Below are 15,916 nucleotides of genomic sequence, written 5' to 3' on the forward strand. Positions count from 1 at the left end.
GCCTGACGTCACTGGATGTGTTCTGGTGATGCCGGGCACCACATTAGCCGGGGGTTGGCCATCTTTGTGGGCAGTTACTCTTTGCCGGCCGAGTCTGTTAGGTGTTCGGAAGGACTTCCGATTGCTGGCCCGCTCGAAACACCCTGACTTATTCATTTAGCACAGGTGTCTTAATTCAATTTAGTATTGATCCGTGATAGGCTCTCTCTCTGGACCACTCCCACGCTAGGTTACCTCTTAACCAGGTGAGTTTTGAGTGTTTGTGATTTGGCCAGGACACATGGTTATTTCCAGTGAGGTGCTGCAAGCGCTGTAGGATATACTTATATCTTCTTTACTTTTTCAGCCGCTTTGCAATCCTGCTTAAGCTGACCATTGTATATTGCTGCAGATGGTTGTTACCTCTGCAGACTGGTGTTTTTGGCGTTTTTTGTCCTAGCCAGAGCATGGTGGTCCTCTACCCACCTTGCAACTACTACTCGGTGAAACGTAAACTGGCATTGTACCTCTTGAAAGAAAAGATGTCTGCAATTCTTAATGACACAGTGAGGAAATCTGAGCAGGTTTGGAAACCTTGAATACTACTTGCCCAATGGCTTTGATCAATCCCTCCCTAATTGATCTATAGAAATAAAAGCTCACTCTATTCAGGAAGAAAAAAACAAAACAAAAAAACCCACCACCAGCGGGTCCCCCCTCTTACCCCATTGTGCGACCCATCACATTTTTCCTGACTACCTTCTATCTTGCTCTTTACCCTTCTAATCTCTAGTCTCTTTGGTGTTTGTCATACAATTTAGTGTACACAGGGGGCTCCTTATTGGTGACTGATGAATAAGTGTCACACAGATATGACATGTCTATTCATGCATTGCTTGTCTGAAACTTTACATATTTTTTTTCTGCATTTTGTAAATCTCTGAAACAAACAAACAAAAAAAAAAAAAAACACAAATGAAAAACGTGCGTTTACCGAAAAGAACGACCAAAACAATACACAGACCGTAAAAAACAGTATCCAGCCCTGAAAAAAAACAAGAAAATACTTATATGCATACATTACTTTGTGTTTAAGCTTGTTCAAGTCATTTTAGAAGGTTCTTTGACTATAATATACAGACAGAAGATGGGAGTACAGCAAAGTACAGTAACACATCATATCAGAATTTAACAAATTCAATACCAGACACTTTTACCTCTTCCTGCCCAGGCCAATTTTCAGCGCTGGCACACTTTGAATGATAATTGTGCAGTCATGCAACATTATACCCAAATTAAAGTTTTTTTTTTTTTGTTTTGTTTTTTCACACAAATAGAGCTTTCTTTCGCTGTAATTTAATCACCACTGTTTTTTTTTTTTTTTTGCTAATGTAGCGGTACCCCCGCAAGGGCACACATTATTAAAGAAACAGTTCAAATATGTTTACTATAGTATCAAAAACAAGATGTGTGCATATATATCGTGATATCTCTCTCACATACATACATACATATTTTATCTCTCGATCTATAATCTACTGTCAATAATGGAAGCACATTATATATGTGTGTGTGTGCACACACACACACATATATAATGTGCTTCCATTATTGACAGTAGATTATAGATCGAGAGATAAAATATGTATGTATGTATGTATGTATGTGAGAGAGATATCACGATATATATGCATACATCTTGTTTTTGATACTATAGTAAACATATACATTATATATATATATATATATATATATATATATATATATATATATATATATATATACATATATATACACACACACACACACACACACACACATACATATTAGGGATGCACCGAAATTTCGGCTGCCGAAACATGTCGGCCGAAAATGGCCCTTTCGGCAAAAAGCCGAAAGAGATTTTTCGCCCATAACGGTGCCGAAAATGGGGCCGGCCTGCTGGGCTTGGCCCCGCCCCCAGTGCCGCCCATCACGGGGGTGTCATTCCTACTCTCTCCTCCTCCCCTCCCTCCTCACCCATGCTGCAGTCAGCCTGTGGGGTCTCGCTGCAAAGTCCCCCTCTCCCCAGCGGTGGCTAAATAAGGCCACTCAGCCGATGTGCAGGAGCTCAGGGACGCTGTTTACTGTGAAAGTGAAAGCAAAGGAGAGGGGTCTAGCAGTGTGCACTTTGCTCTCTGCCTCCTCCTAGAGTGCAGTACCCAGCATGGAGAAGGTACAGAGCTGCAGCTGCCAATTTTTTAAAAGACTGTGCGTGTGTGTGTGTTGTATGCGTGCGGTGTGTTGTATGTGTGTGGTGTATTAGGCCTCATGCACACGAGACGCTGTTAAACGCGTGCTCAGAGGCAGTTGGACACTTTTCAACTGCCCCTGAACTCATTCAATGTTATCACTATGCGTCCATGTACACAGTCTCGTTTTTGCCGTTTTTATGCAGTTGCGTTTAACCTTGTTTTTCCAGAAGCAAAAAAATAGGTTGACGCAAAAGTTTTCCACGTTCCAGACGCCAAACGCGGCAAAAGCCCCGTTGCTGTGTTTTAGTTTATAAGCGTTTTTAAAAGGTGACCTATTTTTTTTTATATTAAAAATCTCAAAAATTATGGCAAATGATGAAAAACCATTAAAAAAAAAATAGGATTTCTGTACTCACCGTAAAATCCTTTTCTCTGTAATAAACCGACCGACACAGCACCTCTCTGTAACTAAATGGGCTGTATAGCCTGCCATTAGGAGAAACTAGGCAAAATTGGTAAACAATACACAGAACTTCAAATCCCGCCGAAGGGGGGCGGACCCATTGCTATCAACCCTCCTCACTGCTCCCAGCAGCTTCAGTACGTCAACAAGCAGTATAACGTAGAAAAAGGAGGGGTGGGTGCTGTGTCGGTTGGTGAATTACAGAGAAAATGATTTTACAGAGAGTACAAAAATCCTATTTTCTCCTTATATTCACCGACCGACACAGCTCCTCTCTGTAACTAAATGGGACATCCCCAAGCAGTGCCAAACGAGGGGTGGGAAAAAAACAGCATAAAAACTTCATCCACCATGGCAAGTGGGAACTAGTGAAACTAAACCCACAAAAAAACAGCAGTGTGTGGAAAAACTCCACCATATAACCGTGCATCCTCAACAGGAGTGATCCCCAAGACCGCAACATTGCAGATGTAACGCAACAGTGCATTAACAAAACAGTACTGCGTTTTTATCTTAAAACCAGGAAAAGTCTCAATTGCAACTACACGGCCGCCTGCAAAACTTTGCGACCAAAACAGGCATCAGTCGATGCACTGACGTCTACCTGTAGAACTTGGTAAGCGTATGGACAGACGACCAGGTCGCCGCCTTACACACCTGAGCGACAGACGCTTGGTGTCAGAAGGCCCAAGACGTTCCGATTGCTCTTGTAGAGTGGGCCGTGACTGGAAAGGGGGGCACCTGCCCCTTCAAGGCGTAGGCTTGTACTACAATCTTACTACAAGCTTGTACTACAATCTGTCTGATCCACCTGGAAATGGTGACCGACGAGACCGCCATGCCTTTCTTAGGACCAGCCACCGAAACAAACAGTGAGTCTGACTTCCGAAAGGGAGCCGTGGCAGACAAATACACCTTCAGAGCCCTAACCACGTCGAGAGCGTGAAGGGCCACCTCTTTGGGGTGCTTCGGCTTAGGACACAACAATGGCAATACAATGTCCTCATCGATATGAAAAGCTGAGACCACCTTCGGTAGAAAGGACAGTTGCGGAAGCAATACTACCTTATCCCTGTGGATGACCAGATAAGGAGACTTGCAGGACAAGGCTGCCAATTCCGAAACCCTCCTGGCCGACGTGATGGCCACTAGAAAGACCACTTTCTGGGAAAGAGTCAACAGGGGAATCTCCCTGATATTTTCAAACAACGTTTTTTGAAGCGCAGACAACACCAGGTTCAAATCCCATGGGGGTAACGGTGGGCGCACCGGAGGGTCAACATGTTGTACCCACTGAACAAAGGTACTCACTAAGGAGTGCGATGCCAGGGGTCGTTGGGGAAAAAAAATAAAAAAAACATTTCCCCTTCATGGTGCTCAATGCCAATCTCTGGTCTACTCCCTGCTGGAGAAAACAGCAGGATCCTTGCTATGGAAAAGGAAAGGGGATGCCACCCTTTCTCCTCACACATGGAGATGTAGGCCTTCCAGGTACGATGGTATATCTTCCGAGAAGATTTCCATGCCCTCAACATCGTTGGAATCACTGAGTCTGACAGACCACAGTTCCTGAACACCTGGCACTCAATAGCTATGTCGTTAAAGCCAGCGATGGTAAAGCAGGATGAAAGATTGGACCTTGAGATAGGAGGTCCTCTTGCAACGGCAGTCGCCAGGGAGCGTCTGCCACCAGACGCACCAGGTCTGCGTACCAGGTCCGCCGAGGCCAATCTGGGGCAACCAGGATTACTGGAATCCCCTCGGCTTCCACTCTGCGAAGCAGACGTGGCAACAGTTTCAGTGGAGGAAAGGCATAGATCAGCTGGTACTGATCCCACTGAGTCACCAGCGTGTCTGACGCATCTGCCCACGGATCTCTCGTCATGGACACACATCTTGGCACCTTCTGATTGAGACAAACGGCCAATAGATCCACATCTGGTGTGCCCCACTTCAGGCACAGCAGCCTGAATATCTTCGGATGCAATGCCCATTCTCCTGGGTCCAGCATCTGTCGACTCAGATAGTCTGCCTGCCAATTTTCCGCCCCCGGGATGTAAATGGCCGACATGGCTGGTACGTGTCGCTCTGCCCACCGAAGTATGTGAGCAACCCCCCCGAGCAGCGGCGGAGCTCCTTGTTCCCCCTTGGTGATTTATGTACGCCACGGCCGTGGCGTTGTCCGACTGTATCCCGATTGGACGCCATTGAAGACTCATCGGCCATGTGTGGAGGTACAGCCTGATCGCTCTCAATTCAAGCAGATTGATCGGCAACTCGGATTCTTCCGTCGACCATCACCGTCCATCTCAGAGGAAGGAACGATTTTCCGGACTGAATCACCGGGGACCTCAACCACCAGATCAGAGAGTCCCCGACTGGCTGGCTCACCTGGATCTTTCAATCCAGGGACAACTGAGATTTGTCCCATTTCAAGATCTCCTTCTGCAGTACTCTGGTGTGGAACTGGGCATAAGGTACTGCCTTATCGCAGATCGGAGAGAGTGCAATTTGTCTGAAGTGAGAAAAACTCTCACTTCCCTGGAGTCCAACAGCAAACCTAGGTACTCCAGATGCTGGGTCATCACAATCACCGACTTCTTTAGGTTCAACAGCCACCCAAATTCTTGCAGGGCCTGCATGGTGATCGCCACATCCTCCTCTAATTCTGAGGCAGAAGACGGTCTCAGGAGGAGATCGTCCAGGTAGCCCACGACCGCGATCCCTGATGCAAGGCCAAAGGGAAGAGCCATAGATTGGTAATGGGCATCCCCGACTGCCAAACCCAGAAATTTTCGATGCCGAAGGCATATGGTTATGTGCAGGTACGCATCCTGGATGTCTAAGGACGCCAGGGAGTCCCCTTGATGGAGTGCAGCGACTACTGAGCGAACTGATTGCATTCTGAACCTCTGCACTTTTACAAAGTGATTGAGGGCCTTCAAGTCCAAGATCGGACATACCCCTTCCTTCTTGGGAACCAACAAACAAATTTGAGTAGAATCCCTGGAAGCGTTCCGATTCCGGGACCGGTACAATCACCCCCTGATTCAGCAAGTCCCTTACCGCCCCCAACAGGACCTCCCTGCGAACCGGGTATGCTGGAAGGGAAGAATCTGTTTGGCGGCCAAGAGAGAAACTCTATCTTGTAGCCTGTGGAATCAGATCGCAGACCTATTGGTCGGACAACCAGGAGGACCACCGGTCTGCAAACTCCCGAAGGCCACCCCCCACCCGAGAAATGGGTGGGGGCAAACCTTCATGCGTTAGCACTTTTGTTCGCAGGCTTGTTAGGCTTGCAGGTCCAGGGATGTTTTTGACCGTCCGTTGGGCTGGGGACGTTTTGTTGAAGCACCGGGCGTACGAAAAATCCGCTTGTGAGCGGAAAAAGAGGGCCCTTGCCTGCGGCGTGGCTCCTTAGCCTTCCTGGCCTGTGGGAGTAGTGTACTCTTACCACCAGTGGAATTTTTAATAATGTCATCTAGCGAGGCTCGCCAAGGAAGGGAAGATCCGTCAGGGCTTTCTTGGATGCCTGGTCAGCAGACCAGCATTTCAACTAAATCAGGCGCCTCAGCACCACAGCTGACACTGAAGCCCTGGATAACAGAGGGAGAGTATACAGGGCCGCATCAGACATACTTAAGGCCTTGCGCTAGTTGGTCTGCTAGCTCCACGCAGACAGGGGAGGCCTGTTGCTCTCCAAATTCGCGGTGCAATACTTTTGCCCACTCAGTCAGTGTCTGCGACACCAGTGCGGATGCCAGTACAGGTCGCACGGCTGACCCCACAACTGTAAACAAGGAACGAGCCACCGCCGCGGCCTTCCTGTCCTTGGGATCCTTGAATGCAGGAGTCCCCTCACCGGGATCGTGGTTACTTTATTTAACCTAGATACTGGGGGATCCACGACCGGAGGAGCCGACCACTTTTTGAGAAGGCTTTCATCAAAGGGGTAACGCACCTCCAAATTTTTGGGGACCGAAAAGGTCCGTTGCCTGCGACCCCATTCCCTGTAGATGAATTTGTTGAAATAAGTCAAATACGGGAACACCTTAGGTGAACGTGCTGGCTTGCGGGACCCAAAAGGGACCGGCACATCAGCAGAGGGATCCGCTGGCTCCTGAATCTTCAGGGTATCATGCACAGCTGTGATAAGTGCTCCAACTAGCACTTTGTCGCGCACAGACCTGGACGGGGACTCATCCTCACTGTCCAAAAGGTCCTGGTCAGCGTCATCTGACAAGACAGAACAGGGGTCACCGGCCTCAGCAGGACCCGAGTCTGCGTCAGAGGACGGGGGGGGGGGGGGGGGGCGCTTTGTAGCACCTTTCTTCCCACGTACCGCCTCTATCTTGGCAACAAACTAATTGAGGACCGCACAGTCTGCAGGTGACCCGAAGGGAACTTAGGACAGCGACAGTCCCACCCTCCTGCTGCCGCTGGCTGAGGGGCTCTAACCCGCTGGACTCACCACCCTGGGCCGTTCCGCGCTGTATTACCTCAATGCCTGATGATCCCCAGCGCTCCCAGATGCAGATAGCAGACAACTGTGTCGGTGGCCGGCCGGTCGCACGATCGGTGGGCGATCAAACACACGTGTTCAGAACACAGGATAACCTTCCCAGCGCCCTGTGATGACCAAACAGGAAGCAGAGGGCACAGGGGCAGCTGCTAGAGCAGAAAAACGTGGTCCGGATACAAGAAAATGGCTGCCGGTGTTCGCAATAGGGAATCACCAGGAAAATGGCCGACTGAAGCCAGTCTGACCATTGACCATACTTAAAATGGCCGCCGAACAGCGATATGAGGGACAAGAGAGAACATGTGGCAGGCACATGGCTGCACGAACACAGGGGCATGACTACAAAGGCATCCAGCGGGAATAAGCTTCAGGACCCAGACACCCAGCACAGCTAAAACCCCCAGGTCAGAGCCCAGACACACACACACACACCGCTCAGCACATGTACATCCCCCCCCCCGTGAGGGGGGAAAGGAGGGAGTTAGGGACAGGGGAGAGAAGAGAGGGGGTGAGGGGGCCCCCCGAATCCACCTCCCAGGGAATGCCCAGCTGCTCCACCCTGCCACATAGGGAGAGCTGTACTTACCAGTCCTGAAGCTGGGAAACATTCCACGGTACATGTGGAATGATCAGTACAGAGAAGACTACTGGCCTCGGAATACTGTAACGCAGACATCAGTAGCCCGGTCATATGTACGCCCCGGAGCATAAAGCTCACCGACCACCTCTGGAGCCGAGGTATGTCGTTGCCTGCCGAGCCTTAGCTGCGACCTGCACACGCTCGATGGCTGGACTGGGGAGACTACAAGGATAAGTGAACCAGCCTGTCACCCAGCCGGCTGTTGATAGAAGATCACAGGATCATTCATCTTGCGCAAAAAGCCAAGCTTCTGCATCAAAAAAAAAAACACGGACCTATGGGCCCGCAGGGTTCCTACGTCTTATCTCCTCACTAGGCAAGAAAAAAAACTGAGTTCTGCCTGAGCAGGCTGTGGGGTTGTAGCCTAGGGACCGCCCCATGGGCGGAACTAAAAGTTCTGAAGTGTTGTATTACAACTTGCCTAGTAATCTCCAGTGATAGGGCTGACAACCCATTTTGTTACAGAGAGGAGCTGTGTCGATCGGTGAATATAAGAGAGAACACAATTTGTCATTTGAAAAAATGACAACAGAAAAATGTGCCTTTAAGTATGGGCAGAAGTGACGTTTTGACGTCGCTTCTGCCCTGCTATGGTATAGAGACGGGTGAGGGCCATCTTAGCCTCACTCGTCTCCATACCCAGCAACAGGACCCGCCGATACCGATGGCTCCGGTAAGCGGTGGAGGGCGCGGGAGAGCCGCGGCCCCTCTCCCGCCGCTGATAACGGTGATCTTGCGGCATATCTGCCGCAGAGACCACCATTATTGTAAACGGAACCGCCGGCTCTAAAGATGGATACCTCGGTTGTGGCAGCAGCTGCTGCCGTTACTGAGATCTCCATCTTCAAACTGCCGACGTATATGTACATGAGCCAGTCGGTAAGTGGTTAACTATAAAATGGGCTATGGCTGCTCACCACTCCAAATCTCAGATGGATTAGATAAAGGTGCAGATGATGAGAAGACTCCAGCCGGAACTCTCTCTCTATGTCTTGAAAAAGGTGACCGCCACAGCTCACTGGAATCTTAATTGCAGGTGCCTCTGGATGACTCGAAACATCCACCAATCCACTGCACTGATGGAGCGATACTGTCCGCAGAGATCCCTCTGGGTATGGCTGTCCAGCTCCCCGCTGTCTAGGCCACAAATCATCAAACGCCCTGTCACACGACCTCCTGCTGGCAGAGTCAAACCAGTGTCCAGAGAGGCTGATGTAGGCTGCGCCAGCCCTTTTTATATCCTCTGCCAGCAGTCTGTTCTGTGCACTCAGCATTCTGTTCCTTGGAGTTCAGGTCAGTCCTGATGGCAGAGTCACTTCAGCATTCTGAACTACACATCCTATGATACTTTGCTCTATATCCTCACACAGGAATGCCCCATACACACGGTCTGACTTTCCGCCAGAAAATGTGCGATCGGAGCGTGTTATCGGGAATTCCGACCGTGTGTAGGCTCCATCTGACTTTTTCCATCTGAATTTCCGACACACAAAATTTGAGATCTGGATTTGGGACTTAAAATAAACCTACCATTAAATTTATAGACTGATTGTTTCTTTGTCAGTGGGCAAATGTACAAAATCAGCAGGAGGTCAAATAGGTTTTTCCCCTCACTGTAGAGCTGCACGATTCTGGCCAAAATAAGAATAACAATTTTTTTGCTTAGAATAAAAAGATAATTTTTCTTGTGATGTAAAAACTTTCATATTATGCAAAAAAATTGGGCTAACTTTACTGGTTATGTTTTTTTTTTTTATTCATTAAAGTAATTTTTTCCCAAAATAAAATTGCATCTGAAAGATAGCTGTGCAAATGCAGTGCGACATAAAATATTGCAACACCCACCATTTTATTTTCTACGGTCTCTACTTTAAAAAAAAATGATATATACTGTATTTATTGGCGTATAACACTCACTTTTTTTACAATGAAAATTGTGTGCAAATAGCGGTTGCGTGTTATACGCCAATACTTCCATTTTAGCTGCCTTGGAGGGGATGGGGGGGGGGGGGGCGGGACGAGCGCAGTCAGATTACATACAGTGAGAATCTCCTGTTTACTTGGCGGCCTCTGTAATAGGAAGTCCCGTCTCCTGGGCCACCGTTGGACCACTGTTCTATCATAGGAGATTCTCTAGGCTGCAGATGGCTATCAGTCAGGCCGCACTGAAGGCAATGCTGAGGCTGCTGCATTGATGGCAATGCTGAGGCTGCCGATGGGCACTGACCCTTATTTTGCTTCAAAGTTCCTTATTTAAAATTTACGTTTTTTCCCTTAAACTTCGCTCTTAAAATGAATGTGCGTGTTATAAGCCGATAAATACGGTACACACATATACATTATACACACACACACACACAACTGGCCTGGACAGATTGCAGTGCAAGAGGGGGCAACTGAATAAGCATGCATGTTTCGGTACAGCGGAATATAATTTGTCTACCTCATCTACCTCTTGCTTATTCCTTTGTTTTCAGAGCCCACCAAGATAACAATGCAAGTCATTCTCTTTTTCTTGAGCAATATGTGAAAACATACGGACACCCGGACAGACGTAGTGTGTAATTACACCTGGTGTGGACATCTGCAAGCATAAGGGTCCTAGGTTGGGGTTATCCAACTGCCTTTATTGCTTGTCATCTGGTGATTGGGTACTTTTTGGAGTTCATGCATGTACACTGTTGTGTTCAACAACTAGTGGCTTCAATAATCCTTTTTTCCCCTGCAATCATTTGAGCAATGTTTTTTCTGGGTCTTTATGAGATTATGGATTCTAATACATAAATTTTTATCTTATTGTATTTGGTTTTGTCGCCCTATATGCTGCTGCTGTTTTTTTTCTCTCTCTGGTTACTCTAGCGCTGTTGCACCTCTTTTTTCACGTAAAAAAAAAATAATAGAAAATTATATATATATAGTAAGTAATTTTCTAGCAAAAAAAAAAAATATATATGATTTTAAATTGAAACCAAATGTCCGAAAAAGGTTTAGTGTTTAAACTTTCATCATTTACACACGAACACTATTCCTGTGACAAATTGTTACAATGTTTCTACTTAACCGCTTGAGATCTGCGCTATAGCCGAATGACAGCTACAGCGCGGACCTCCTTTGCTGGGACTACGTCTATTGACGTTGTCCCGTGCACGAGCGGCCTGCGCGCCCCCTGAGGGGCGCACTCTGTGATCAGCGAGTCTATGAGACTCGCCTGATCACAGATCGGAGCAAGGGGTCGATCCCAACCCCTTACCACGTGATCAGCTGTCAGCCAATGACAGCTGATCATGTGATCACAACAGCCGGTAATCGGCTATTTTTCCTCCTCGCACTGACAGCGCAAGGAGAAAAAAAAAAAGCCGATCACCGGTGGCCGTGAGAGGAACTTCAGTCCCGATCACGGCCAAGTCATCAGTGCCCACCTGCCCCCTGCCAGTGCCACCTAAATAAAGTAAAAGTGCCACCCATCAGTACCACCCCTTAGTGCCCATAGTGCCACCCATTAGTGCCACCTATCAGTGCCCACAATCTGCCTCAATAACAGTGCTGCACCTCATATGCCACATATCCGTGCCCATCAGTGTCATCTACCAGTGCCCATCAGTGCCACCTATCAGTGCCCATCAGTCCCAGCTATCAGTGGTACCTATCCGTGCCACCTTATCTTTGCCCATCAGTGCCGCCTTATCTGTGCCCATCAGTGCTGCCTTATGTGCCCATCAGTGCCCACCAGTGCAGCCTCAGTGCCCACCAGTGCAGCCTATCAGTGCCCACCAGTGCAGCCTATCAGTGCCCACCAGTGCTGCCTCATCAGCGCATTTCAATGAAGGAGAAAAATGACCTGTTTGCAAAATTTTATAACAAACTATTATCCATGATTTTTAATTTTTTTTATTTTGCATTTTTTTTGTATGTTTAGCAAAAAATAAAACTCCCAGCTGTAATTAAATACCACCAAAAGAAAGCTCTATTTGTGGGAAAAAAATTATAAAAATTTCATTTGGGTACGGTGTTGTATGACTGCGCAATTGTCATTCAAAGTGCATCAGTGCTGAAAGCTGAAAATTGGTCTAGGCAGGAGGGGGGTTTAAGTGCCCAGTAAGCAAGTGGTTAAAGAGGAGTTTCCATAAAAAAAAAAAAAAAAAATTAAAAGTCAGCAGCTGACTTAATAATCGGACACTTACCTGTCCCAGGGTCCAGCGATGAGGGGGGACAAAGCCCCGCACGTCCCCCCCTCCGTGGCATTGCAACTGTGGGCACTGGGCTGTGGCTTCACAGCCGGGCACCCACTACGCATGCGCGAGCGGCACCGTGATTGGCGCACAGTCATCTGGGACCTGTCACGTGTCCCAGATGTCTGACAGGAGGGAGGGGGTAGAGCTGAGCCCTTCCTGCGACGAGGGGAATTTATGTCACCAGCCCAGGCACTGAAGGAGGCAGACTACGAGGGACCCCCTAGCAACAGGCATTTAGATATGTTAAAAAAAAAAAAAAGGAATCTTTTTTTTTATTTATTTTTTTCTTCTGTGCAACACTACTTTAAGGCCCCTTTCACACTGGGCGGTTTTCAAGCGTTACAGCGCTAAAAATAGCGCCTGAAAAAAACAGCCGCTTTCACACTGGAACGGTGTGCTGGCAGGACGGTGAAAAAAGTCCTGCTAGCCGCATCTTTGGAGCGGTGAAGGAGCGGTGTATTCACCGCTCCTACCCATTGAAATCAATGGGACAGCGCGGCAATACCGCCGGCAAAGCGGCGCTTTTCAGGGGGCGGTTTTAACCCTTTTTCGGCCGCTAGCGGGGGTTAAAACTGCCCGCTAGCGCCTGCAGACCGCTGCTAAAACGACGGTAAAGCGCCGCTAAAAATAGCGGCACTTTATCGCCGACGGCCGCACCGCCCCGATAACGATTCTTGACGATTAATCGTGCAGCTCTACCTCACCGTAAGGCTACTTTCTCACTGAGGCAGTTTTCCCTGAAAAGTGCCTGCCATGCCACCCCATTGTAAAGGCCTGAGTGCTTTCACACTGGAGCGGTGCGCCTGCAGGACAGGGAATAAAAAAAAAAAAAAAAAAGCATCTTTGGGGCAGGGTAGGAGCACTGTATACAGCGCTCCTACACCACCCCTGACTAACTGGAATGAATGGGCAGCGCTTCAGAATCGCAGCAACATGAGTGGTTTTAACCCTTTCTTCGGCCGCTAGCGGGGTCTGCAGTGTGAAAACAGCCTAAATCTTTGACGGGGGAACCGGATGACCGAATTGTGCTTTACCGAATGATAGCACAGATGGGGCGGCATGTATGCCCCCCGCACCTGGAAATGATTACGTACATTTACTTGATGCAGCACAGAGCGGCCGCCCGTTTTAGTATATCTACATAGGGCGATCCACAAGCAGTTAGGGTTAATCCTGGAATTCCACTTTAACTGCAGAAACCCCCAGCTTTGTATATGTCAGCAATTTCAAGCCTTTGGAATGGGACTGCCTGGAGGTGACCAATCCCTGTATAGACGAATGGTAGGTGACAGTACATACCTTTGTTCAATTCAGCCCTTGCCTCATCCTCCTCTTGCCCTCCACCCTGCTTCTTGTGTTTTGTCAGTGGGACTCTCCCCGTACTCAGGGATCTCACACACATCTGAGGAGCTCTTCTCACACAGTCCAAGCACCCCAAACCGGCCCATGCCGCCCTGTACCCTCTCCTCACACATTGCAATATACTGTGTCTGCCCACCACACCCCTCCATAGAGAGGCAGCCACAATCATCGCAGCACTTCTATTATTACTGATCACGACAGGACTCTGCACTACTAAACTCTTGTTTCAGACCGGTCTTCGCCGCTGCCTACTACTGACATATGCAGGCACGCCCCTCTGCGAGGAAGAAAAGGATGATGTGAGTAGTAGTTTTCACACCGCTCCTCTAGTCTCCCCTGAGCACCCAGGACTACAATTCCCGGCATCCTCTGCACTCAGCAGGCGGAAGTTTAGGCGACTTTAGAAAAGAACGTGACCTGTGTGATCTTGCTGGGTTATGTACGGGTGTTCCGTCCGATTAGGCGACCTGCCAGTTTTCGTAACGGAAGTGACGTTCTCCCACGGCCATCTTGTTACACCCCGCACTCGGCCACACTAAGTCTACCGTCTGAAGTCGCTAAGCAGACATCTTTTTACACCCACAGAAGTCAAATAGGGAGGGAAGACAATGTGTTCAGCAATATCTCATGCCAAAGCACTTCACTGATTCCTGGCGTACTGTACACAGTCTGATACAGCCATTCATTTCTGCCATTGGAACTGCCATTAGCAGCACTGTATTGTCATTTTCAAGGATAATGTAAAGAAGCATGGATAAGTGCCATTATTGACCTTCATCTAAAAATGTCAGTTGCCTGGCTGTTTGACAAAAATCACAGCTCCCGATTAACTACTTGCTGACTGGGCCTTTTCTAGCACTTTTTGTTTACAAGTTGAAATCAGTATTTTTTCCTAGAAAATTACATATAACCCCCAAACATTATTCATATTTTCTTTTTTTTTTCTTTTCTTTTTTTTAGCAGAGACCCTATGGAATAAACTGGCAATCATTGCACTTTTTTATGTCACACTATTTGCGCAGCGGTTTTGCAAACGCAATTTTTGGGGAAAAAATTCACTTTAAAGCGGAGTTCCACTCAAAAGTGGAACTTCCACTTAACTGTCTCCACCCCTCTCTAATGCCACATTTGGCACATTTCGGGGGGGGGGAACGAACTGTTTTGCCTCTCCTCCTTCCTCCACCACCGTGCCAATTAAGGCTTCAGTGCCAGGTTCCTTTACCAGGAGTGGCGGTGGCTTCACCCGACAGCCGAAGATCGGCCGGGGTGCTTACATCGCGGGCTCTCTGAACAGGTAAGTGTCCATATAATAAAAGTTAGCAGCTGCAGTATTTGTAGCTGCTGACTTTTAAATTTTTTGTGGGAGGAGGCTAGACCTCCTCTTTAAAGTGGTGTTGCCACCAGAAAAATTGCTTAAAATTCATAAAAAAACTAAAAAATAATTGGAATTTTTTTTTTTTTTTACTCACCTCTAAATACCTGTTGCTAGGGGGTCCCTCGTAGTCTGCCTCCTTCATTGCCCGGGCTGGTGACATCACTTCCCCTCGGCGCCGCACAGTCATCTGGGACCTGTCACGTGTCCCAGATGACTGTGCAGCGTATCGCGGCGCCACTCGTGCCTGCGCAGCGGGTGCCCGGCTGTGAAGCCACAGCCGGGAGCCCACAGTAAGAATGCCGGCGCCGCGAGCGGAGCAGGGAACGAGGGGGGGGGGGCTTTGTATCTCCGCATCGCTGGACCCTGGGACAGGTAAATGTCTGATTATTAAAAGTCAGCAGCTGCAGTATTTGTAGCTGCTGACTTTTTTTTTTTTTTTTTTTTTAGGGGGCACCCCACTTTAACCACTTAACAACCGCCTATAGCCGATTAACGGCTTCAGGACGGTTGTTTAACTCTGAGAAGCCGTTAATTAACGGCCTCACAGAATTCTGCTCTCGCGTGCCTCCCAAGAGCATCCGTGACTGCCGGGTCCACTGGACCCGGCGCATCACGGATCATGGTAAACAGGCGCTCATCGCGGCCGTTTACCACGTGATCGCTCTGTCAAATGACGGAGTGATCACTTGTAAACAAACCGGCATCATGTAATGACGTCGGTTCCTCCCTCCCCCTCTCTGTACCGATCGGTACAGCGGAGGGGAAAGTGATCGTGTCAGCAGCGCTGTGGGCTGCATCTGCACTACCCACATCGCTGCTCACCGAATTTAACCCCTCCATACCCTGGCAATACTCTGCAATACCAGCTAATTCTCTGCAATGCCAGCCAATACTCTGCAATGCCAGCCAATACTCAGCAATACCCGCCAATACTCTGCAATACCAGCCAATACTCTGCAATACCCGCCAATACTCTGCAATACCAGCCAATAACCGCCAATACTCTGCAATACACGCCAATACTCTGCAATACCCGCCAATACTCTGCAATACCCTGCCAATACGCTGCAATACCCCGCCAATACTCTGCAATACCCCGCCAATACTCT

General features: G+C 48.3%; 1 protein-coding gene across 5 annotated transcripts in view; it reads right to left on the reverse strand.

The window, feature by feature from the left end:
- Positions 1 to 13,841, reverse strand: part of TIMM21 (translocase of inner mitochondrial membrane 21) — an 83,795-nt gene extending 69,954 nt beyond the window's left edge. The window contains exons 1-2 of one of the 5 annotated variants that reach the window (XR_013277639.1): positions 13,370 to 13,824; positions 974 to 1,024 (exon numbers count right to left, since the gene is read on the reverse strand). Coding sequence is in view for 4 of the 5 variants with exons in the window: in XM_077492373.1 (XP_077348499.1) it covers positions 974 to 1,024; positions 13,370 to 13,601 (283 nt within the window). In the remaining variant the exon portion in view is untranslated. Of the gene's footprint in view, positions 1 to 973; positions 1,025 to 13,369 lie in introns of all 5 variants that reach the window. The other 4 variants (XM_077492373.1, XM_077492372.1, XM_077492369.1 and 1 more) reach the window with 4 other exon arrangements.
- Positions 13,842 to 15,916: the final 2,075 nt, after the last annotated feature.

This window comes from Lithobates pipiens, unplaced genomic scaffold, assembly GCF_037356315.1.
Source record: "Lithobates pipiens isolate NorthernLeopardFrog02 unplaced genomic scaffold, aLitPip1_a1.2 Scaffold_19, whole genome shotgun sequence".
NCBI classification, from domain to species: Eukaryota; Metazoa; Chordata; class Amphibia; order Anura; family Ranidae; genus Lithobates; species Lithobates pipiens.